Source organism: Echiichthys vipera (genome assembly GCF_963691815.1).
Source record: "Echiichthys vipera genome assembly, chromosome: 19".
In the NCBI taxonomy this organism is placed as follows: domain Eukaryota; kingdom Metazoa; phylum Chordata; class Actinopteri; order Perciformes; family Trachinidae; genus Echiichthys; species Echiichthys vipera.
Window position 1 is genome coordinate 25,069,250 of NC_139844.1, and position 24,709 is coordinate 25,093,958.

A 24,709-nucleotide genomic window follows, 5' to 3' on the forward strand; every position below is an offset into this window, starting at 1 on the left:
AACGCTGCTTCACCGTGTCTAAAGAAATGATTAAGACAGCGAGCGCCATCATTGGTTTATGCCCAAGTTTAGAGAAGAGGGTGAGGAGTGTGTTAAGGGAGGACCCCCCCCCCCCCCACACACACACACACACACACACACACACACACACACACACACACACAACATCCTCACTAAGGGCGCACTCCCACTGTCCATCCGTACCGTGCCCAAAAAGGTTTCACGGCTAAAGTCTGGTTCCTTTGACCAGTGTGAGTGCAACCGTACCACGTCAAGGAGCGGCACGCTTGCCGTCCACGGCCCGTTTGGGAGAGGTGGGCTTTAGTAAAGCACGTTTGCACATGTACGAGCACGAGCGTGCGCACGTGTACAAGCACGAGGCCTACGGCGGTTCTGAGGTCATTTCCTGTGCGATTTGGTCGATGAAAATATTCAAAAACAGTCGCGCACAAAAACTCCGAGGGGGAGGAGCCAAAGAGGAGTTGTTCCCACAGCAATCAGATGTTTTAACAATAGCTGTTCATATGTTGTGACTTGTGCTTTTGTTGTGTTTTATGATGTTGGTGTGTTGTGACTTATGCTGCTGATATTGCTGTGATGACTGTGTCCTTTCAGGGCCTAAGTCTGGTGCTAATCTATGTATGTGTGTTGTACTGTGCCTGGTCGTCGGTATCAACTGCCCTGTGTGTGTATGTTGTTGTGTGTGTGTTGTACTGTGCCTGGTCATCGGTATAGAAATTACAGAACAGATGTAGTTGTGGAGTAACATTACTGGTAATTGTGAGAGTATTTTGATGTCTCTATCGTCGTCTTTTACGCCCTGTGGTAAAGGTTTAACCCCATCAGTATTTGTCTGTTTTGTACGTCACACCTGCAGCCCCATATCTGAGCAGTCTCCACCAGAGGGCGCTGTTCTACCATCTGTGTTTCCCCTGTGTTCTTTCGTGCGTTCAGCTTTCCTCTGCTGCTGCAGACAATGACAAAAAGACATCATCCAGATTTTTATCTAACGTTGATGAATAGATCGTTTTGCTGCTTTTGTTTTCCTTGAAAATTGTGAAAAACCAACCAACGCCCTCATCACTGACGTGTGTTTTGTGAACCAATGGTTCAAAACTGAGGGATATTGTTTCTGCGGTGAGACAAAACAAAGACAATCCTCACATTAGAGAAGCTGGAACCAGATAAATTGTGATTTTTTCCTCAATATATGACTTAAATCAGAGGGATCTCCTGTGATCTGGTTTAAGAGAGATGCAGTGGTCTGAGGAGTTTGACAGTTGTTCCACTTTCACAGAGTCAGACACATTTAAAGCCTGAGGACGGATGTTTGTTGTTGTTGTTGTTTTAATGTAGTTGGTGACGTGTGTCAGACAGTTATATTAAAGCTATATTGGCTCAATTCTTCAGTTTGATGGGATCAAATAATATCGGAGCTAATCATTGATTTAAGGAACAAACAATAAGGGCGCACTAACACTGTCCTTCTGTACCGCGCCCAAACAGGTTTTATGGGTAAAGCCTAGTTTGTTTGACCAGTGTGAGTGCAACCGTACCGCGCCTAGCTGCGGCCAGCTTGCCGTCCACGGCCCGTTTGGGAGGCCGTGAACGGCATCTATCTTTGGTAAAGCACGTTTGCACATGTACGAGCAGGAGCGTGCACACGTGTACGAGCACGAGGCCTACGGCGGTTCTGAGGTCATTTCCTGTGCGCCTGTTGGGACATAGAAAAAAGAAGGAGGGACCATGCGCGGACATTTAAAACAATGGTGGTGAAAGGTTCACGTTGGTGTGATGCGGAGGTGGAGTGTTTACTGCAGATTTGGTCGATGAAAAGATTCAAAAACAGTCGACAAGACGCACAAAAACTCCGAGGTCTACGGAAAGATCTGGAAACAAAGCCACGCATCGCCATGACGTCATCAATGCGTGTGACGTGTTACGGCGTGATGACGTATAGGCAGCAAGAAGCATTCTCCGAGGCCCAGGTAGTGTGAGTACAAACGGGCCTGGAGGGGGGGACAAGGACCCTAAAGCACGGGGCACGGGACGGAGGCACAGTGGGAGGGCGCCCTTAGACTTTCTTTTCCCAGTGCAGAAGAACCTTTTCCCCTCGTGTGCTATGGGACACGGGAAGTACAGCAGCATATCTCTGTGAGCATTTACACCCTGATGTGTTTACATTAAACTGACCACAGCTGAACACCAATCATGCTGTAGGAGGATAGGACGATTATGTCCACACATTAAGCTGTGGAATGAACCCACTGAGGAGGAGAATAAGCAAAGGCCACTCGATAAGTCCTCTGCGGTTACTCCTATCGATTGCTCACTTACCCAGTTAGACCAGCTTTGAATGAATTCAGCCGCTCGTCCGCTCAGTATGGATGAGCAGCAACTTTGGAGAAGACTCTGAGAGCCGTGTGTTGAAGAGTTGAAGGCGTCGTTCACACAATTTGACCAAATAATAGCTTTTTCACCAGACAGAGGCCGTTTGTTTGTCAGCGGGGGCTATTGGATTCCCTAAAGTCCGATAAGACCACCGTGTGTGTGGGTGTGTGTGTGTGTGTGTGTGTCTCTTCCCCAGTGTGTTCATCATCGTGTGAATTTGTTCTCAGCGTTCTTCGTTAAGATGCTGTGATTGTGGTAATTGCGGTGGCTGCGGCTCGGTTCGGGAAGGAGGCAGCACCGGGACAGCCTCTTCTTATCACTGCCTCTGCGTGTGATTGTGTGTGTGTGTGTGAGTGTGTGATATTTGTGGTGTGTGTTTATGTGTCAAAGAGAGCGTGCGTATGCGCATGATGGTCAGCGCGCTCACCCCGCTCCCGAGCCGATCCCGGCAGCGAGATTCGTCGAGATAATCGCCTGAGATAATAGACTTTTTATTGATTCATCTCATACAACGTGATCATCCTCTCTGGAGCATAAACGCCTGTAATTGGTGTAAATCAGCCAGCAGAGCGTAAAAAGATGGACATTTATTGCCAGCAGATATGGAATCAGGAGGAATATGTGCTGGCGTGAGGAGAGCTAATGGTCACTGGAGCAGCTGGAGTGGAGAGAATGACGACGGGCTGGATGTGTCCGTGCGCTCGCTCCTGTTGTTCTGGGGGTTTGGATCAGCGACTCACCTGAGTTCAGAAGCAGCAGCGGAGGCAGACTTCAGAAAACATCGGTCTCAAGCCTGTGAATGTTCTCATGTGTCCAGGTCGTCGTTCTCCTCAAAGCACTTTCAGTCAAAAGCAACTGGACTTGGTTCTTTGTCAGGAAGACGTTTCACCTCTCATCCAAGAGGCTTCATCAGTTCATGTACGCATCTGACCAGGACCAGGACCAGGACCAGGACCAGGCTGGGACTGGACCAGGACCAGGACCAGGCTGGGACTGGACCATCACTAACCAAGTCCAGACCAACTTCCCACCATCGACCGTCACTCCAACGACGCTCGTTGGCACTTGGAGCACAAAGGGTCTCAGTGACGTCATCGGCCTTGTGAGAGGTTAAATACCTGGATCTCACACCAGTTAGTTGGACCAGTCCCGTCCTGGTCCTGGTCCTGGCCCAGGTCCTGGTCCTGGTCCTGGTCCAGTCCCAGCCTGGTCCTGGTCCTGGTCCTGGTCAGATGTGTACATGAACTGATGAAGCCTCTTGGATTAGAGGTGAAACGTCTTCCTGACAAATAACCAAGTCCAGTTGCTTTGGACTGAAGTTGCTTTGAGGATCTGTCTCCAGATTACATTTAAAGAATAACAGGAGATTATACTGTGTCACTCTACATCTGGCAGCTTCTTACAGCGTTATACGGCGTTTCAGAAGGTGTCAAGATCCGTCCTGGTGTCAGAACGTGAGCGGCTTCACTGACCTGAAGAGGCCTCCAGATGCTCCAGAGAGTCCACCTCGAAGGTCCGCCACAGGTCAACTAGAGGAGGACAGTGAGGGAACAGTTAGTACTGTGTGGGTTTATTGCAATAATGCAGTAAAAGTATGTGTTATATACGACATCCTCCGTCCTGGAGTCAGAACGTGAGCGGCTCCACTGACCTGCAGAGATCCAGCTGCTGCTGTGACACTGTGACACAGTGAGACATGAAAACCTGCTGTGTTCGGGGTGGAGCTGCGTGATTTACAGCTAAAGGTGAAGGGTTTTATCGATTCCTTGAGAAAAGGATCCTCCTGAACCTGTGGGTGAGGATGTTAAAGAGGGTGGACGTCGTCAAAATTACGAGGAGGAAGAGGAGGAGGAGGAGGAGCCTCTTGTAACGGGGCCGACTGGGAACAAACCTCCTTCATCGCGTTTGTGGAGACGAGAACAGATCTGAGTCTGCAGACGACAGTTTTATCAAACTTTCTGTTTAACCTCCAAATCTAAATGATGGTGAATGTTTAGAGTTCATTTAATGGCGTTAAACTAAAGTCTAGTCTTCTTCTCTTTGTTTCCAAATCTGGTTTGAACGTCCTGATTTATCTTTGTGTCAACCAGAGCGCTCAAGAGGACGCTAACATGCTAACACGCTGAGTTAGCCGCGTGCTAACCCTTTAGAAATCCTCTCCGTAAACACTGGAGCTGCTGCTCGTCCACATTAACATCAATGTTGTGCAAACTTCAGACCTTCACAATAAAAGCCCATCAATGTTGTCCAAACATCCAGGACCAAACTTCAGTCCTTCACAATAAAAGCCCATCAATGTTGTCCAAACATCCAGGACCAAACTTCAGTCCTTCACAATAAAAGCCCATCAATGTTGTCCAAACATCCAGGACCAAACTTCAGTCCTTCACAATAAAAGCCCATCAATGTTGTCCAAACATCCAGGACCAAACTTCAGTCCTTCACAATAAAAGCCCATCAATGTTGTCCAAACATCCAGGACCACACTTCAGTCCTTCACAATAAAAGCCCATCAATGTTGTCCAAACATCCAGGACCACACTTCAGTCCTTCACAATAAAAGCCCATCAATGTTGTCCAAACTTCAGTCCTTCACAATAAAAGCCCATCAATGTTGTCCAAACATCCAGGACCAAACTTCAGTCCTTCACAATAAAAGCCCATCAATGTTGTCCAAACATCCAGGACCAAACTTCAGTCCTTCACAATAAAAGCCCATCAATGTTGTCCAAACATCCAGGACCAAACTTCAGTCCTTCACAATAAAAGCCCATCAATGTTGTCCAAACATCCAGGACCAAACTTCAGTCCTTCACAATAAAAGCCCATCAATGTTGTCCAAACATCCAGGACCAAACTTCAGTCCTTCACAATAAAAGCCCATGCTTTAACAGCTCCAAAATAAAGCGTAAAGTCTTCTTCATTGCCATGTTGAATGTAAACCAGCACCTGAGCCGCTCAGGCTGAGCGTCGCCCGAACGTTCTGACTGCTTTCTCTCTTTAAACTCACTTTATTTTAATAATTTAACCTTTAAATGCTCATGTACAAATATGAAACTTCACTCAAAGATTCTTAGAAGTGTGTAAATGAATTCTACTTCCACTTCGGTGGCGATCACCCACTAATTCAAGTCCTGTACTCTGGTTAAATGACACAGGAGGGTTCGTTTGCTCGTGGTGGATCGGAGAACGCTTCTGCTTTTGCCACCTGGAAGAACGTTCTGTATATTACTGTTGTGACGTCCTGGTGAATCGTCCTATATCTTTATTTTATCAGCAGACTTTCTGCTCTGTGGACACTCTGCCACGAATCTTTCACACGGTGTGCAGTTGAAACTACTTCTGTCGGAGAATCAGTTTGATGGTCGTTCGTATTTGACTGAAAATGAAGCAATTAGGGAACCTGGGGGGGGGGGGGGGGGGGTATAATAAAACGACACACAGTGAAGAAATGGAAAGAGAGTTTGAGGAGTGGATGACTCACTTTGAGCAGCTGCTCGCTGAGTCAATGATTGACAATCATTTTACATTTGCTTTGGCCTCTAGGAGAAAAAAGCACAATCATGATCGAGATTCTGACTCGTACGCCTCTGATCTGATCCATTCTCTCCACGCTGGCGTGTTTTTCTGAGTGCAGTTGTTGCAAAACAACAGTGACGTCAAAGTCCTGAATCGATGCTGCTTGAAATCTGTAACAAGACGGAGTCACGACGAAGAGGAGGAAACATGTGAAACCGTCCATTTAAGATTCATCACATCAATTACAAATGAAAGTAAAGGAGCCATTTTTGCATTAAAAGAAATAAAGTTTATTTTGAAACTAAAAACCCAATTTCTGCCTCAACTTTTCCACTGAGGGGAGAACGTGAGGCTTAAACACCAGGCAGTCGTCGTCACGGTCATTCGTTATATTAACGACATCTGGAACTCATGCGTTATATAAACGTACCCAAATCACAGGTGTTACATTAACACCCCCCCCCCCTTTTCCCCTGGAGTTCATCTGTTTTTAGTCGTTTTGTCTTGTTTTTGTGGTGTTTTCATCTGTTTTTAGTCGGTTTGTCATGTTTTTGCGGTGTTTTGTGTCTGTTTTTACTCGTTTTGTCATGTTTTGTCATGTTTTTGTGGTGTTTTGTGTCTGTTTTTACTCGTTTTGTCTTGTTTTTGTGGTGTTTTCATCTGTTTTTAGTCGTTTTGTCATGTTTTTGTGGTGTTTTTAGTCGTTTTGTCATGCTTTTGTGGTGTTTTGCGTCTGTTTTTAGTCGTTTTGTCATGTTTTTGTGGTGTTTTCATCTGTTTTTAGTCATTTTGTCACGTTTTTGTGGTGTTTTCATCAGTTTTTAGTCGTTTTGTCATCTTTTTGTGGTGTTTTCATCTGTTTTTAGTTGTTTTGTACTGTTTTTGTGGTGTTTTCGGTCTGTTTTTGCGAAGTGCGACCATAGCTGCTGATCCCTCCCACCCTGGACACTATCTGTTTGAACCTCTCCCCTCTGGCGGGAGGCTGCGGTCCATCAGGACCAAAACCTCCCGCCACAGGAACAGTTTCTTCCCCTCTGCCATCAGGCTTTGGAATTCAGTTAAAGACACTTAACGGTCCTTCATTATATTAACGACATCTGGAACTCATACGTTATATTAACGTACCCAAATCACAGGTGTTACATTAACACCCCCCCTTCACTGGACTTTAACTTGCACACTACCACCTGCACTGGTCATGCAAACACACTCACTTATATTTCATGCATATATTTCAATGCCACATGTTTAGTTTGCTTGTGTTCATGTTTATATTTATGTAGGCGCCGTCAAAGCAAGTCAAAGTCCTTGTAATGAAAATTGCCTGGCAATAAACCTGATTCTAATTCTGATGAAGTCCTCCTTCATTCAGATCAGTTTCAAAATGTGCAGCTATTCAAGCAGCAGAACACGGTTAATATAACAAGACAAAACACTTAGATTGCAGCTGCTGGTTTGAATATTTGAATCAACAAACACGTGCATCTGACTTTCTCCCAAAACAAATGTTGTTAGTCGATGACCCTCCACTCAGCAACGGCTGTTTGTGCAGGAATCGCTTAAATCTCAGTCAGGGAGCAAAGAAAAATAAAGAAAGTTCTTTATAAAGAGATTTTATTTTGTTAATAGGTAGTTTGCAACACAAAACTGTTTAACACCTTTTTCCAAATCAGTCAAGGGTCATGTTAAACTGCATTATCATGTTTGTCATGTTTATAATAACGTAATAAATGAAAGTAATAAGGTTTGAATTAATGTTCTTAAACGGAGAGGTTGTGCACGTGGCCTCTTAAAATAATGGCGCACTCACACTGTCCTTCCGCACCGGGCCAAAACCGTTTTTTCAGCTAAAGCCTAGTGCGTTTGACCAGTGTGAGTGCAACCACTCCGCGCATAACTGCGGACAGCTGACCGTCCACGGCCCTTTTGAGAGAGGTGGGCTTTTGTAGAGCACGTTTGCACATGTACAAGCACGAGCACGACACCTACGACGGTTCTGACGTAATTTATGTGCGCCTGTTTCGGACATAGGGGGGACCATGCGCGGACATTTAACAACAACAACAATGGCGGCGAAATGGCGGCCGGGGGGGGGGGGGCAAGGACCCTAAAGCACGGGGCACGGTGCGGAAGGACAGTGTGAGTGCGCCCTAAGGAACATTATCTTGCTCCTTAACTGGGATCACTAACAACATCTGTCCACACCCTGTCACTAGTTACATCCAGCTTTAAATGGTAAATCTTATTAGGAAAAGGTTCACAGGTTACAGTATTTATATATCTGCTCAAAATAAAACTATTTTCCTTATGTGAACGCTGCTTGGCAAGCTATTTCTCCTTTTTAGACAAAAATAGGACTCATTTTCTTTTTTTAACTTTCTTAAAAATCTGTTTTTGCAGAGTTGAGCGTTACACATTTGAGTGTCTCATCCCGACAAGGATCTTCTCTCACATACACACAGTTATGCTCATGTCCATCATCACAAAAATACTGATTATATCACTTTAATTGATAGAAACTGATGCCAACCTTTCAATGCAGTGAGAGAATAACTTAAGTAACAACTAATAATCAAAGTTATCAACCCCAATGACGTACATCTCCTCACACTGAGGACTATGAGGTATTTAACTTGCTTTTGACACAAAGTAAACACTCATTAATGTCTCATTTCACATGTGCATAACAAACATTTTGTCATCCAGTTTGCTCTATTGCATTAGTGTGTCCTTAATGTGAGGTTAGCGTCTGGATAATGAGCTGTGCAGACTCACTCGCAGCATGTAAATTGATGTTGCTTAATGATCCCAGCACATAGAAACCTCCAATATTGGCTGTAAGACTAAATTGTTCAATTTTACAGTGTTGTTTTATCAAAGCAAGAATGACAGAGACGGTTTCCTCCTGCAGATACTCGGAGCGCAGTAACACCAAGTGTGTAGGAATCACCATAGAGACGCGGCCCGACTACTGCCTGAAGCGACACCTCAGCGACATGCTGGGCTACGGCTGCACCCGGCTGGAGATAGGAGTCCAGAGCGTGTATGAAGACGTGGCCCGAGACACCAACAGGTCAGTAGATGAAACAGCAGTCAGAGCGTGATAGCAGCTGCTCTGAGATAGATTACGTCTCTCTTACCTGCAGGCGTTGTAATTTAACTGTGTATTTGCACACACATGTTTTTGACAGAGGCCACACGGTGCGAGCTGTCTGCGAGTCTTTCCACCTTTCGAAGGACGCCGGCTTCAAAGTGGTCGCCCACATGATGCCGGATCTGCCCAACGTGGGCATGGAGAGGGACGTAGAGCAGTTCATCGTAAGCATTCATACATATTTTATTTTTTATACAGATTATTTATACAGTTCTTTACCATCAGGAGTAAATGAGATGTGGGACGTTTGTTGCCAGGCCTCCATCTGAAGACCACACAGCCACACGTCCAACAGTGTTGCTTAGTTACTAATAAAAGTAACTATTTTTGACCAAACAGAGTAAATGCGATGTAGGTTTTTTTTTGCTCATTTCGCGGCGCTGTGTCAGACTGTCGGACTGAACATCTTATTGAAAAACAAAAAAATGGGCAAATATTCAAACGAAATGATGCTGATGATAAAACAGTAGCAGACTGTTTGACGGTGCCGGATCCTGGGTAGTACAACTTAGACTACGAGGGGGAGGGGCGTGAGAGAGTCCACTCGATCTGCCAGATTTGCCGACTGCAGCTTTAAAGATTTTGAATACCGATACACAGCCCCACAACCACTGCATCGTCTGCAGATAACTGGATTCTGCTCAACGTTGGCATGAAAATGTGCATCCATCCATGAATTGCGGGGGGCTGGAGCCGATCCCAGCTGACATCGGGCGTGAGGCGGGGTCCACCCTGGACAGGACGCCAGTCTATCACAGGACACATAGAGACGCACAGAGACAGACAACCATTCACACCTACGGGTGATTTAGAGTCATCAATGAACCCAACACCTGCACGTCTTTGGACTGTGGGAGGAAACCGGAGAACCCGGAGAAAACCCACGCAGACACGGGGACAACATGCAAACTCCACACAGAAGGGCCCCAGCCGGGATTCAAACCAGGAACCCTCTTATTGTCAGGCAACAGTGCTAACCACAGTGATAACCGTAGAAAAGTACAAACTTCTTCTTGCGTTTCAGGTGATGCATGAAAAACAAACTGATCAAAAACTAAGTGACTTAAAAACACAGCAGTAAAGTTATGCACCAAGTCCTTCGTTAAGTTTATTGTTTGTGACATTAGCAATCATGTCTTGGCATCAGGGTGCGTCATCACTGCTCCTTTCACAGTGGCGCGGTAACAAGTAAGTCCTACGTGTTGCATCTTAAAATAGAAAGGGGAAAGATGTGACAGTTGACTCACAGTCGTAACTGTGATGCGGCTCGATGGAAAATCCCGTCAGATGTCTCTCAACAGCAGGCTCCCTTTGCAGATCTGATTGGAAACGCAGCTTTAATGGCAACGTGCGGAAACAGGCGAGGCTCCTTCCCAACGCGCGTGACTGTAGGATGTAAATGAAGGCTCAGTTTGAGGTTGTGCACCATCTCAGCTAATTTGGCTGATTTTGACGTTGATAAAACAGAAAATCAAGTGATTAACGAGACACTGACACCCCCCCCCCCCCCCCCCAAATAAAAACGTCACTCATTGTGCTTAGATCCAGCAACAGTAACAATTTGTCTCTCCTTTCTCTTTTAATTGGACTGTTATTGTTTCTTCGGGTTCCTGTCAGTGTGGTTATTCACGGGGGTTTGCACCACAACGGAGCGTCTACAGAGGTGGAAAGGGTTGGACGCCTTGTTTCCCCTCTCTAATGAGTCACTAATTAAACAAGAAAAGACAAAAGGTTGTATGTGGGGGACCCTCGTGCGACAGAAGAAAAACTTTGAACCTTTTAACAGGCAAAAAAAACCTCAAACTGAACTTGTCTGTGTGATGTAGATTAGATTCGATTAGGAGTTTATTCAGCACCGTAAGAGAGCTGAGGAAGGCAAAGCTCTGGATCTACCGCTCAGTCCTGGTTCCTACCCTCACCTGTGGTCATGAAAGCTGGGTCAGGACCCAAAGAACCAGGTCCAGGTCCAAGCGTCTGAAATGTGTTTCCTCAGGAGGGGGTCTGGAGTCTCCCTTAGAGAGAGGGGGAGAAGTTCAGCATCCGTGAGGAACTCAGAGTAGAGCCGCTGCTCCTTTGTGTTGAAAGGAGCCAGTTGAGGTGGTTCAGGATCATCTGGTAAGGATGAACCCTGGGCGCCTCCCTAGGGAGGTGTTCCAGGCACGTCCAGCTGGGAGGAAGCCTCAGGGAAGACCCAGGACCAGGTGGAGAGATTAGATCTCCACACTGGCCTGGGAACGCCTCGGGATCCCCCAGTTAGAGCTGGTTAATGTGGCCCGGGAAAGGGAAGTTTGGGGTCCCCTGCTAAAGCTGCTGCCCCCGAGACCTGATCCAGGATAAGAGGCTGAAGATGAGATGAGATGAGTATATTGAGCAGGGACAAATACATTGTACATTGTTCCATATAAAATATAAAACAGACGCCATGCACACAGGTTTCTAGTCCAGACTAATTTGCACCCCTGTCCCTTGTTCGGCCTTTACTAAACGTTACACAAGCAAAGTAAAAAAAAAAAAGTACACACACGCTAGAATACAGAACATTGAATACAACACATCCACAAAAACAAGGACAACAAGTAACGTGTGTGTGTGTGTGTGTGTGCGTGCGTGCGTGTGTGCGTGCGTGTGTGCGTGTGTTTGCACTGTCCCTGTGTTTGAGGGTCAGTGTTCACAGGTGTTTTCTCAGTTTCATCGTTTTCCTTGTGTGTGTTAAAAACCTGGAGCTCTGTCAGTGTGTTGGTGTCCGGTGGTGATGGATCCACAGTTTGGTGCCGAACACTGAACCATGATCGTCCCTTATGTTCGTCTACGTTTCACCGCGTTCTGATGCTGCTGTTGTGTTTGTTTACCAGTCGAGTGTTTCTGGAGTGAGGTTGTTCACACACGTTGGCGGCTGCTCACCGTAGTTGGAGACCTGTTGTGGCTCAATATCGGTCCATATATAAGGCGCACTGTCGGCTTTTGAGACATGTGAAGGTTTTTAGGTGCAACTTATAGTGCGGACAATACGGTACTTTCTTCCTTTGTCTCTGCTGTCTCTGCTGTCTCTCTTTTCTCTCGCTCTGCAGCCCGATACGTTCTCTCTCCCGTCTCCTCGTCTGTCTTTTTCCCCTCTCGTGCTTTTCATCTCCATAATCTTTCACTCCTTCTCTCTCCTCTCTAGTCGTAACTTTTCCTTCTGCCCTTTCTCTTCTCTTCTGTCAGACGGTCTCTCTTCTTCCCATCTCTCTCCTCTCTCTCTCTCGTGTCTGTCCTCTTCTAATCACACCGGCTCCCCCCTTTGCCTCCCTCCCCTCCCCCTCTTATCTCGCTGACACTTTCAGATTGTACAACTTGTGCACGGCTCCCCTTTGCTCTCCCTCGTCATATCTAATCTCCCGTGACACGCGTCATGCTTGTGAGCTGGGGAAAGAATCTGCAGCTTCCCAAACATCTTCACTCCGGGATCCAAACTAAGGATTTTTCCTGAGATCCATGAACTTCGCTGCTGCGTTTCAAACCCAGTGTGCATCTAGAAATAGTCAGACAGGAAGTGGAAGATATCAGAAAAGATGAGAAGGTAAGACAGGGCAGAACCTCAGCATTATAAAATGGATTCATATTCGTAACCAGTTACGCTTTAAGGCAGGGAAAGACCAAGCGAAGGTCGACTGTCGAGTAATGAAACGGGGCAACGAGGACCGTCATTGTACGTCCACTAAGGGCGCACTCACACTGTCCTTCCGCACCGGGCCAGAACAGGTTTTTCAGCTAAAGCCTAGTGCGTTTGGCCAGCTGGTCGTCCACGGCCCGTTTGGGAGAGGTGGGCTTTTGTAGAGCGCGTTTGCACATGTACGAGCACGAGCATGCGCACGTGTACGAGCACGAGGCCTACGGCGGTTCTGAGGTCATTTCCTGTGCGCCTGTTGGGACGTAGAAAAAAGAAGGAGGGACCATGCGCGGACATTTCAAACAATGGCGGTGAAAGGTTCACGTTGGTGTGATGCGGAGGTGGAGTGTTTACTGCAGATTTGGTCGATGAAAAGATTCAAAAACAGTCGACAAGACGCACAAAAACTCCGAGGTCTACGGAAAGATCTGGAAACAAAGCCACGCATCGTCATGACGTCATCAATGCGTGTGACGTGTTACGGCGTGATGACGTATAGGCAGCAAGAAGCATTCTCCGAGGCCCAGGTAGTGTGAGTACAAACGGGCCTGGAGGGGGGGACAAGGACCCTAAAGCACGGGGCACGGGACGGAGGCACAGTGGGAGTGCGCTCTAAAAGCCCTTTTTCCTGCCACTGACGGGCTTCGATTGTTATTCCGGGTCCGTTCAGGTGCTTGAATTTTAATGTTGTGTTTTCAAGGTTTGAAAAGTTATTTAGTATAAGACACGCCCGTTACACTAAAGTCTAACTTCTTCTCTTTGGAACCAAATCTAGTTTGAACGTCCTGATTTATCTTTGTGTGAACCAGAGCGGTCAAAAGGACGCTAACACGCTAACACGTTGAAAAAGCCGCGTGCTAACCCTTTAGATCTCCTCTCCGTAAACACTGGAGCTGCTGGTCGTCCACATTAACATCAATGTTGTCCAAACTTCAGTCCTTCACAATAAAAGCCCATCAATGTTGTCCAAACTTCAGTCCTTCACAATAAAAGCCCATCAATGTTGTTCAAACATCCAGGACCAAACTTCAGTCCTTCACAATAAAAGTCCATCAATGTTGTCCAAACATCCAGGACCAAACTTCAGTCCTTCACAATAAAAGCCCATGCTTTAACAGCTCCAAAATAAAGCGTGAAGTCTTCTTCATTTCCATGTTGAATGTAAAACACCACCTGAGCCGCTCAGGCTGAGCGTCGCCCAAACGTTCTGACTGCTTTCTCTCTTTAAACTCACTTTATTGTACTAATTTGACGTTTAAATGCTCATGTACAGATATGAAACTTCACTTTTAGATTCTTAGAAGTGTGTAAATAAATTCTACTTGCACTTGGGTGGCGATCAACCAGAGCAGATCCGCCCAGACAGGGATAATACCAGCGAACGGCGTCCGACTGGAGACACAGTTACACTTTAGATCCATTTTAATGTGGTTGCATCTGTAATCTGCCATTTTCAGGCTGTTCTTCTATCACGTTATGTATCATCTGTCTTTTCCCCGATCTTGTGCCACCTCCTGCGACCAATCAACCAGTGACATTTTCGTGGGCTAATGATTTTGTGGTCGACTATTTTGGTGAAGCCCTCGTTTGCATGCAGTCTCCAATTTGACGAGAATGGGAAGCAAATGCTGCAAATATGATGCAAACAGCAGCTGAGGTTTCAGTGAAGGGATGTTTTACTTGAATATCAACGATCTCCATGGAAAATTGGTAATAATAAATCCATTCAGGCCTCTTTGGCACAGAACTCTTCAGCACTGGTCGCCAGTTAGAGGAAGCAGGGATCGCTTATTTTGCCTTTCCAGTCACATTCACTTCAAACAGAAGATTTGCAGAACCGTGGAAGATAGACATGTGACTTTTCCTGACTTTAGACTCTCAGGTAAGGCTCTAAATATCTGCAGTGAAGTGAAATATCTCAGTCATGTGATCACAGACCAGCTGACAGATGATGAGGACATTTCTCGTAGTGTCGTATGTGCGAGCAAATGTATTGGTACGTAAGTTCGGTTGGTGCACTGTTGGTGTGAAGCTGACTCTGTTCACCTGTGTCTACTGCACATCTGTAGGTGAAATATACACACTGTGAACACACTGCACGCGGTTCTGAGAATGTAACGCACGGGTTCATCTGCCGGTTAACTGATTCTGAGGGCGCACTCACACAGTCCTTTCGCACTGGGCTTTAGGGTACTTGTCCCCCCCTCCCTTGCCCCCCGCTGGCCAGCCCGTTTGTACTCACACTACCTGGGCCTCGGAGAATGCTTCTTGCTGCCTATACGTCATCACGCCGTAACACGTCACACGCATTGATGACGTCATGGCGATGCGTGGCTTTGTTTCCAAATCTTTCCGTAGACCTCAGAGTTTTTGTGCGTCTTGTCGACTGTTTTTGAATCTTTTCATCGACCAAATCTGCAGTAAACACTCCACCTCCGCATCACACCAACGTGAACCTTTCACCGCCATTGTTGTTGTTGTAAATGTCCGCACATGGTCCCTCCTTCTTTTTTCTATGTCCCAACAGGCGCACAGAAAATGACCTCAGAGCCGCCGTAGGCCCCGTGCTCATACACATACGCACACTCGTGCTCGTACATGTGCAAACGTGCTTTACAAAAGCCCACCTCTCCCAAATGGGCCGTAGACCGCAAGCGTGCCGCTCCTAGGCGCGGTACGGTTGCACTCACACTGGTCAAACGCACTAGGCTTTACCCTAAAAACCTGTTTTGGCCCGGTGTGGAAGGACAGTGTGAGTGCGCCCTGAGAATCTAAATGTTGTGGCGATGGTGAACGTTATGTACAGTGACACGCGCTGCACTTCTCAGTTTTTGGGGGCACCGGTTTGGTTATTTTACTGTGTGTCTTGCTTTTACTTTTTGTATGGACCTTGAGTCTGAAATAAAGCGTATCTATCTGTCTGAACATGCTTCCTTTGAGGCCGTTACCTCACTTGTATGCATCGTCCTGATCATACTCCACTAACTTCCTACTGTCTGTAAGCCTGGATCACACAGTTTAGGAGCTGCAGAGGGCAGCAGCAGGAGAGCTTTACATCCTCCTTGTGTCTATCACGGCTGTCCCGATAATGAAATTCGATTACAACTCCCCCCTCGCAGCCCGCCTCAGCCCCAGCTCCAGATCCTCTCTTACTTATCTCCCGTGCACAGATTCTCCCTGTCCTGAGGGAAGCATCCTTAACAGGGTTCCTCTCCAGCGCCCAACAGGAGCTCTGATATGTGCAAAATTGTAGCAGAATCCCGTAAACAGTATCTCCCTTTTTGGTACTGAAGCATTGTCACTTGCCAGATCGTCCCGCCCCTCCCTCCCTCCCTCCTTTTAGATTTAGTGCAGGGCCATGTGGGACGTGTCCTTGTGTGATTATGAGCTGTGACGAGGGAGATTATGAGATACCGATAATGCAGCCTATTTTGGAAAATGTGCCTCGATTCCAGATCTTCACGGTTCTGATCATGATAGTGTGCAGAGAGCGGGGAGGGGAATGACTGGAAATCACACGCTTTTCCCTTCTTCGGCACCAAACCAGACACCAACATTTCCCTCAGTTCACTGAGCGCTGCTGTGCGACCTCTTTGATATCTGCTTTACACGAGCAGGGTTCAGACAGGTGCTTGGATATTAATGTTGTGTTTCAAGAGGCCATCTATACAAAGGTAGAGAAGCCATCACTAAACAGATGAGGAGGTCTGAGACACCACTTCTCTCCAGTTTACAATGCTGCCCTTTCATCCCTTCATTCAACAATCCAACCTCAAAGAACAACTGTTCACAAATTCCCTCCTGTGACTCAAACGACCGTCGTCAAGACTCAATAGAGCACTAACCAAGTCCAAACCATCTTCCACCAACGACTGGACCAGGACCAGGACCAGGCTGGGACTGGACCAGCACTAAGGAAGTCCAGACCTACTTCCACCAACGACTGGACCAGGACCAGGACCAGGCTGGGACTGGACCAGCACTAACGAAGTCCAGACCTACTTCCACCAACGACTGTCACTCTAACAACGGTCGTTGGCACTTGGAGCACAGAGGGTTCCAGTGACATCATCGGCCTGTGAGAGGTTAAATACCTGGATCTCTACACCAGATAGTTGGACCAGTCCCAGCCTGGTCCTGGTCCTGGTCCAGTCCCAGCCTGGTCCTGGTCCTGGTCCTGGTCCTGGTCAGATGCGTACATGAATTGATGAAGCCTCTTGGATGAGAGGTGAAACGTCTTCCTAGACAAATAACCAAGTCCAGTTGCTTTGGACTGAAATTGCTTTGAGGAGAACAGCAACGCTGGTATTTTGTGTGTTTATCCTCACGGTGCTGAAATGTGGTGCTGAAGACACCCACTGTAGCAGGAACTACACAGACGCAGATAGTATGTTGCCAGTTGTTTATTTGTTGAAGTGTGTTGAATCAATTTCAGATTGTATCAAAAATACCATTTGAATGAAAAGTCAAACTGTAACAGTGGCTGTGACTTTGTGTGTTGGTAACATTTCCAGACCACACATGGAAGCCTCCAGCTCTAATGCTTTACACCGATCTGTGTGTTTCTTGCAGGAGTTTTTTGAGAATCCAGCGTTCAGGCCCGACGGTCTGAAGCTGTACCCGACACTGGTGATCCGAGGTACGGGTCTGTATGAGCTGTGGAAGACAGGCCGGTACAAGAGCTACACACCAAGCGCCCTGGTGGACCTGGTGGCCCGGATCCTGGCGCTGGTGCCGCCCTGGACACGAGTCTACCGGGTGCAGAGGTGAGCCAAGGAAGGGGCCTGATGGTGACGGGTGTGTGTCTGCAGGTTAAAGCCTCTGTAAAGAGGAACCCCACACTAGTAGGTCTTAATGACAGGAGTGATTTGGTCTGCCTTCACAATAAAAGCCCATCAATGTTGTCCAAACATCCAGGACCAAACTTCAGTCCTTCACAATAAAAGTCCATCAATGTTGTCCAAACATCCAGGACCAAACTTCAGTCCTTCACAATAAAAGCCCATGCTTTAACAGCTTCAAAATAAAGCGTAAAGACTTCTTCATTTCCATGTTGAATGTAAACCACCACCTGAGCCACTCAGGCTGAGCGTCGCCCGAACGTTCTGACTGCTTCATCTCATCAAACTCACTTTATTTTAGTAATTTGACGTTTAAATGCTCATGTATAAATATGAAATTTACCTTGTAGATTCTTAGAAGTGTGTAAATAAATTCTACTTGCACTCGGGTGGCGATCAACCAGAGCAGATCCGCCCAGACAGGGATAATACCAGCGAACGGCGTCTGACTGGTGACACAGTTACGTTAGCTCCATTTTAATGTGGTTGCATCTGTAATCTGCCATTTTCAGGCTGTTCTTTTATCACGTTATGTTTCATCTGTCTTTTCCGCGATCTTGTGCCACCTATCAGGGACATCCCCATGCCACTCGTGAGCTCCGGAGTGGAGCACGGCAACCTGCGAGAGTTGGCGCTGGCCAGGATGAAAGACATGGGCACTGAGGTGAGACTCAAAGTGTTAAAAACTAAAGGACACGATGCCAATAGGTTTATCCAGCTGAGATATGATCCCAACAGGTTACTGTGGTGGTGACAACTGCTGACTGAGGGCGCCCTCCCACTGTGCCTCCGTCCCGTGCCCCGTGCTTTAGGGTCCTTGTCCCCCCCTCCAGGCCCGTTTGTACTCACACTACCTGGGCCTCGAATGCTTCTTGCTGCCTATACGTCATCACGCCGTAACACGTCACACACATTGATGACGTCATGGCGATGCGTGGCTTTGTTTCCAGATCTTTCCGTAGACCTTGGAGTTTTTGTGCGTCTTGTCGACTGTTTTTGAATCTTTTCATCGACCAAATCTGCAGTAAACACTCCACCTCCGCATCACACCAACGTGAACCTTTCACCGCCATTGTTTGAAATGTCCGCGCATGGTCCCTCCTTCTTTTCTCTACGTCCCAACAGGCGCACAGGAAATGACCTCAGAACCGCCGTAGGCCCCGTGCTCGTACACGTGCAAACGTGCTTTACTAAAGCCCACCTCTCCCAAACGGGCCGTGGACGGCAAGCGTACCGCTCCTAGACGTGGTACGGTTGCACTCACACTGGTCAAAGGAACCAGACTTTAGCCGTGAAACGTGCTGGGGCACGGGACGGATGGACAGTGTGAGTGCGCCCTGAGTGTCAGAATAATCTGCATACGTTGCTATGAGAGAGTTAGAGACAGACTGAAGTATGATTTAGAACTGTTGGAGCGTAGAATTGGAGCACACACACACACACACACACACACACATTTATTACATTGATGTTGGAGAGTAGATTTAAAGTAGACGGCAGCTTTAGTAGAAGTTGGTCCAGCCTGAAAACACCAGGGAAGAGTGCACCAGCACAACACACGAGGCAGAAGACCCCTCACCAACTTCCATCAGAAAGGAGCGGGGATAAAAGGACTCATCTAAACTGTTCATCAGAAAACACCCATGAGGTAAAGAGCCTCCTGTAGGCTTCACTTCAAAACGAGCAGAGGCATTTATTCACTGTCAGGCTGAAATAAGACACCAAACCACCAACACCAGCGGGGACTTCTGCTCTTTTCTCACCACAACTGAAACGTTTCACCTCTTCTTTGCCCTCGGCTCCTTTTTTATCTCATCGTTAAAGAAAACAAGTCTCTCTCTTTACAGGTGGAGCCTTTGTCTCTGTGCAGAGTGGCTCAGCTTCACAGGTGTGGTACATTTGATGTCATACATTGCACGTCATTTGCACCAGACTGTTATTTTGTGCTGAGTTCAACTCATTTGACCTAGTTTCACTGAGTTTTCAGGACTTTTCCAACCAGCTTGCGATGTAAAGCAACTCGCTCTACCTGTCGATAAACACGCAGAGCGGAAACCTGGTGTCTTTGTGTTTGAAAGATAAATCTAAAGAGTCTGGTTTATTTTTTCATCCTTTTAAGAAATCGTTATGTTACTGAAGTAATAATCGTTACAGTTTCACTCCTGGTTTTAAGGTTCCAGAAATCTAACGGCCAATCCCGTCTGAGAGCAACTTTAGAAGTGTTTCTGGCATCTCACATGACGAAAAGAGAGCTGAGCCGGAAGGCAAAGCTCTGGATCTACCCTCAGTCCTGGTTCCTCCCCTCACCTGTGGTCATGAAAGCTGGGTCAGGACCCAAAGAACCAGGTCCAGGTCCAAGCGTGTGAAATGTGTTTCCTCAGGAGGGGGCTGGAGTCTCCCTTAGAGAGAGGGGGAGAAGTTCAGCATCCGTGAGGAACTCGGAGTAGAGCCGCTGCTCCTTTGCGTTGAAAGGAGCCAGTTGAGGTGGTTCAGGATCATCTGGTAAGGATGAACCCTGGGCGCCTCCCTAGGGAGGTGTTCCAGGCACGTCCAGCTGGGAGGAGGCCTCGGGGAAGACCCAGGACCAGGTGGAGAGATTAGATCTCCACACTGGCCTGGGAACGCCTCAGGATCCCCCAGTTAGAGCTGGTTAATGTGGCCCGGGAAAGGGAAGTTTGGGGTTCCCTGCTGGAGCTGCTGCCCCTGAGACCCGACCCCGGATAAGAGGCTGAAGATGCCACATTTTTCCAACCTTCATGTCGGTTTTTACACGTTTAGTGAAGCGTAGTCTGTGGATAGAGCTGTTTGAAGCACAGATCTCCTGCTGTATATGTGTTTTGAACTCATTAAACTGTATCTACATTGATTCATCAGCTCCCAGTAGGTGTGTGAGTGTGTGTGTGTGAGTGTGTGTGTTTCACTAAAGGCTCGCTATAGTGGGCAGGGGGGTAGAGTCAGTGAACGAGTCGATATGATCACTGTTGATTTCTTCTCCTGGAGTCGACACAGAAACTATTTTGATTCTGTTCATTTCTGGAGCAGCTCCTACTACTAACAGAAGAGCAACTGGTCTCCGTGTTTACGGTGCAGCAGAACAAACACACACTGTTTCCATAAAGAAACACAGCCACAGCCTTTTTCCATCAACTGCGATCTCGTTTCATGCTCGACAGCGTCGTGTTTTTCCACCCGACAGCAGCAGCAGCAGCAGCCGCAGGACTCCTGTCACCGTGCTGAGGAGTTAGATGAAGAGCCGCAGGTGCTTTCAAAACACACCTGGCAGGTGATTGGATGAACCACCTGTCAATCAAACTCTGACCGAAGAGAGGAAACATCTTTTCCGTGGAGAAAAGCCTCCGGTGGCGTTCTCTTCTCTCAATGAAGACAAAACACAAACACATCCACCTCTGGGCACTGCAGAGGTTGAGCAAGGCACCGAACCCCCAACTGCTCGGGGCGCCGGTCACTGGCAGCCCCCTCGCTCTGACATCTCTCCATTAATTGCATGTTTATAGGTCCTGTTTGTGCATGTGTGTGTATTTTGGGCCTGTGTGTGTGTGTGTGTGTGTGTGTGTGTAAAATGAAAAATCCCATTGCGGGACGAATAAAGGAATTCTTCTTCTTCTTCTTCTTCTTTGAGAAACGCTGAGCGGCATTTTTCAGCACTTTCTGGAGCAAACAACGAAACGATGAATGGAGAAAATAAACAAATGAAAATAACTGTTGGTTTCAGCCAAAAATGAGAGGTTTTACAAAATGTTCACAAACTGAATGGCTTTTAACGAATGACCATTTTTGTAAAAACTGAAACTGTTGAACGGGTTTGCAGCTTGATGCGTGTGTGTTTGATTTTCCAAATGGCCTTTTTCTCCCAGAGTTTTTGAAACTGCTTTGACCCGTTTGAATGTTTCTGTGCAGTGTCGAGACGTGAGAACGCGGGAAGTGGGCATTCAGGAGATCCACCACAAAGTCCGGCCGTATCAGGTAACGACAGCATCCTGGGGGGCGCTCACTTTCACTCTCTTATTGAAATGTCTTCCTTCAACATGAAGAACCTTTCTCACACAGCAGCGACGGAAACATGCAAACTTCAATTCCAATAAAGTTGGGACGGTGTATAAAAAAGAAGCAACTGAAGTCGTACATCGAGCACGAACGGGAAAGACTTCCACCTACGACACTGAAACACTTGGGTCCTGTTCAGACGAAGACGATCTAGCCCCAAAAAAACACCGTCCCAGTCTAAACGAAAGGCACATCTGATGCAATATTTAGTTGTTTCCATCAGCGAGCGTTGTCGTGTAAACAGGGCCTTAGTGTCCTCAGTTCCCAAACACTTACTAAGTGTTGTTAAAAGCAAAGGTGATGTAACACAGTGCTAAACATGCCCCTGTCCCAGCTTTTTGTAACGTGTTGAAAGCATCAAAACCCCCCAAACAAACATTCAAACCTGCGTACTGTCAGTTCACCACATGTGTTTTTTTGTACCTTTCAGGTGGAGCTGGTGCGGAGGGACTACGTGGCTAACGGCGGCTGGGAGACGTTCCTCTCCTACGAGGATCCAGAGCAGGACATCCTGATCGGCCTGCTGCGCCTGCGTCGCTGCTCACCGCAGTCCTTCCGTCCAGAGCTGAAAGGAGCCGCGTCCATCGTCCGTGAGCTGCACGTGTACGGCAGCGTTGTCCCCGTCAGCAGCCGAGACCCCAGCAAGTTCCAGCATCAGGTGGCTGCACTTCCACACCCAGACTCTGCGTGTAGAGTAGACACTTTCTTTTCCAGCTGTGAATGTGATTGTTCATCTCCAGCACTGTAAGACGCGAGGCCTGAAAAGGTCAAGACCGTGATCGACCTCAAAATAACACACACACACACACACACACACACACACACACACACACACACACACACACACACAAGGCCAGTTGGTCAAAGACAAGGTGGTTGGTGGTTGGAGGAGATTGCCAGACACCGCACCAATCAAATCACCTGCAGAACCAGGAAGTAGGCAGGTCTCGTGCCAGCCAATCCTCGGCAAGGGATCCCACATCCTGCTTAGCCTGACGTAGATGCACAACACAGACACACATGGATGCCGGAGGAGGCTGTAACAGCTCTGAAAAGTGCAAAAGTATAGAAAGTAACTCTTTGTCTGTTCCTGTCCCGTGCTTCCTGTTTAGGGTTTTGGCATGATGCTGATGGAGGAGGCGGAGAGAATCGCCAGAGATGAGCACGGCTCGAGCAAATTGGCCGTTATCTCAGGTGAGAAGCAGAACAGCCGAGGAGAACACCATTACATCATCATGTGAACACACAGCAGCACAAAACTGCAGCCAGAAGCAGATGGTCTGGGTTTTTATTAGACTGTTAATGCTGATGATGTTAGAAGCAAATAATAAGAAATAATATTTATAATAGTAAACATGTTATTTGGTGTATCAGTGTATTACCAGCATGTCATAATTCTGCTCTACCTCACATCGCCCGTGGTCATTTGATGTGATTCAGCAGCGTTTGCAGAGTAATGCATTTCAAAAATAAACCATGAAACAGCACTTCAGCTGTGACACAGAGCATTAATGGGCCCCGCTAATGGAACAGAAACCAACAGAGAAGCGACCAACAACAGAACGCGTATATGTGTGTGTGTGGTGACGTCGTAGCAGCCTGGAGGTATTTGCACGCAGCTTAAGGAAAGTAAACGCAGTGGGCCGGGCCACGTACAAGGGCCGGGCCAGACCGTGTGCAAGGGCCGGGCCGTGTGCAAGGGCCGGGCCAGACCGTGTGCAAGGGCCGGGCCGTGTGCAAGGGCCGGGCCGTGTGCAAGGGCCGGGCCGTGTGCAAGGGTTGGGCTGCGCTCTGGTGCAGCTCATCACCAATCAGAGGCTGTAGATTTCCATTTTGGAAGTTAAAGTTTCTTCTAGTCAGACAAGTTAGTTCTACTGTAAGGACGTCCTCTTACCTTAGCTCAGCTGACAGTTTCTATACTCCAGCCATCCTCAGAGCTGCTGTTTTCTTCCTGGTATGACGTGTTTTAATGAAAACAGCTGACCTTCCTGGTTGTGTCCGTTCCTCGCCGCGGTGCCGCTGGCAGAGAATGGTGCCCCCTCGTCCCTGTTCGTGGTGCTGCCCTCACGCCTCCTTATTGTCTGACCAGAAGAAACTTGAACTTTCAAAATGGGTAAAACAGACATTAAGAACACAACCGATCTAACATGTATCCATGCGTATAAGTCGCAGGACTGGCCAGAGCATGAGAAAAAGTGCGACTTGTAGTCTGGAAAATACAGTAATGCAAAAAGGCAAAGCGTTGTACTTCTTCCAGGACCGTGGTTCGTCTGTGCTGAGCTCCTGGTGACTCCTCTGGTTTGTTTTGCAGGTGTAGGAACGAGGAACTACTACAGGAAGATGGGCTACGAGCTGGAGGGGCCGTACATGGTGAAGGACCTCTACGGACCTGGACTGGACTGAACCTGGACCTTGTTTTTTTTTTTTTATATGGACAGCTGATACACACACACACACACACACACACACACACACACACACACACACACACACACACACACACACACACACACACACACACACACACACACACACACACACACACACACACACACACACACACACACACACACACACACAGGGCAGTTGATACTGACGACCAGGCACAGTACAACACACACACACACACACACACACACACACACACAACAACATACACACACAGGGCAGTTGATACCGACGACCAGGCACAGTACAGTACAACACACACACACACACACACACACACACGTTATTGTATTTATCAGGAGCGTACTCTGGGGGCACGATGCTGCAGCGTGTTTACTGAAACTTGTGTTCGGAGCATCTGAGGAGATAATAATGCGGGGCTGGTTTTTTCCACCAGTCTCTGCTTTTTATCGGGTGCACACAGGAAATGCTGTTGCATCGTTCTGTAGATAAGGAGACGTGTGAGAGTTGTGTGAGGAATAAAGTGATTTGGGATGAAGCTAGAACATGTTGTGGACAAGGTTTTAAGATGCAAACACTGTTCACTGCTCCAGTAACGGAAAGGTCGAGCGCTTCTTTTCCCTGAACTGGAACTCACGAAACACAAAGAAGGGGATTCATCGATTGGTTGTCAGCTATTAA

General features: G+C 47.4%; 1 protein-coding gene across 1 annotated transcript in view; it reads left to right on the forward strand.

Moving 5' to 3' along the window:
* Positions 1-24,155, forward strand: part of elp3 (elongator acetyltransferase complex subunit 3) — a 36,396-nt gene extending 12,241 nt beyond the window's left edge. The window contains exons 8-15 of the mRNA XM_083933519.1: positions 8,822-8,983; positions 9,102-9,228; positions 17,286-17,479; positions 18,128-18,218; positions 21,473-21,538; positions 22,050-22,277; positions 22,732-22,813; positions 23,931-24,155. Coding sequence (XP_083789645.1) covers positions 8,822-8,983; positions 9,102-9,228; positions 17,286-17,479; positions 18,128-18,218; positions 21,473-21,538; positions 22,050-22,277; positions 22,732-22,813; positions 23,931-24,022 — 1,042 coding nt within the window. The 3' untranslated portion in view covers positions 24,023-24,155. The remainder of the gene's footprint in view (positions 1-8,821; positions 8,984-9,101; positions 9,229-17,285; positions 17,480-18,127; positions 18,219-21,472; positions 21,539-22,049; positions 22,278-22,731; positions 22,814-23,930) is intronic.
* The last annotated feature ends 554 nt before the right edge of the window (positions 24,156-24,709 follow it).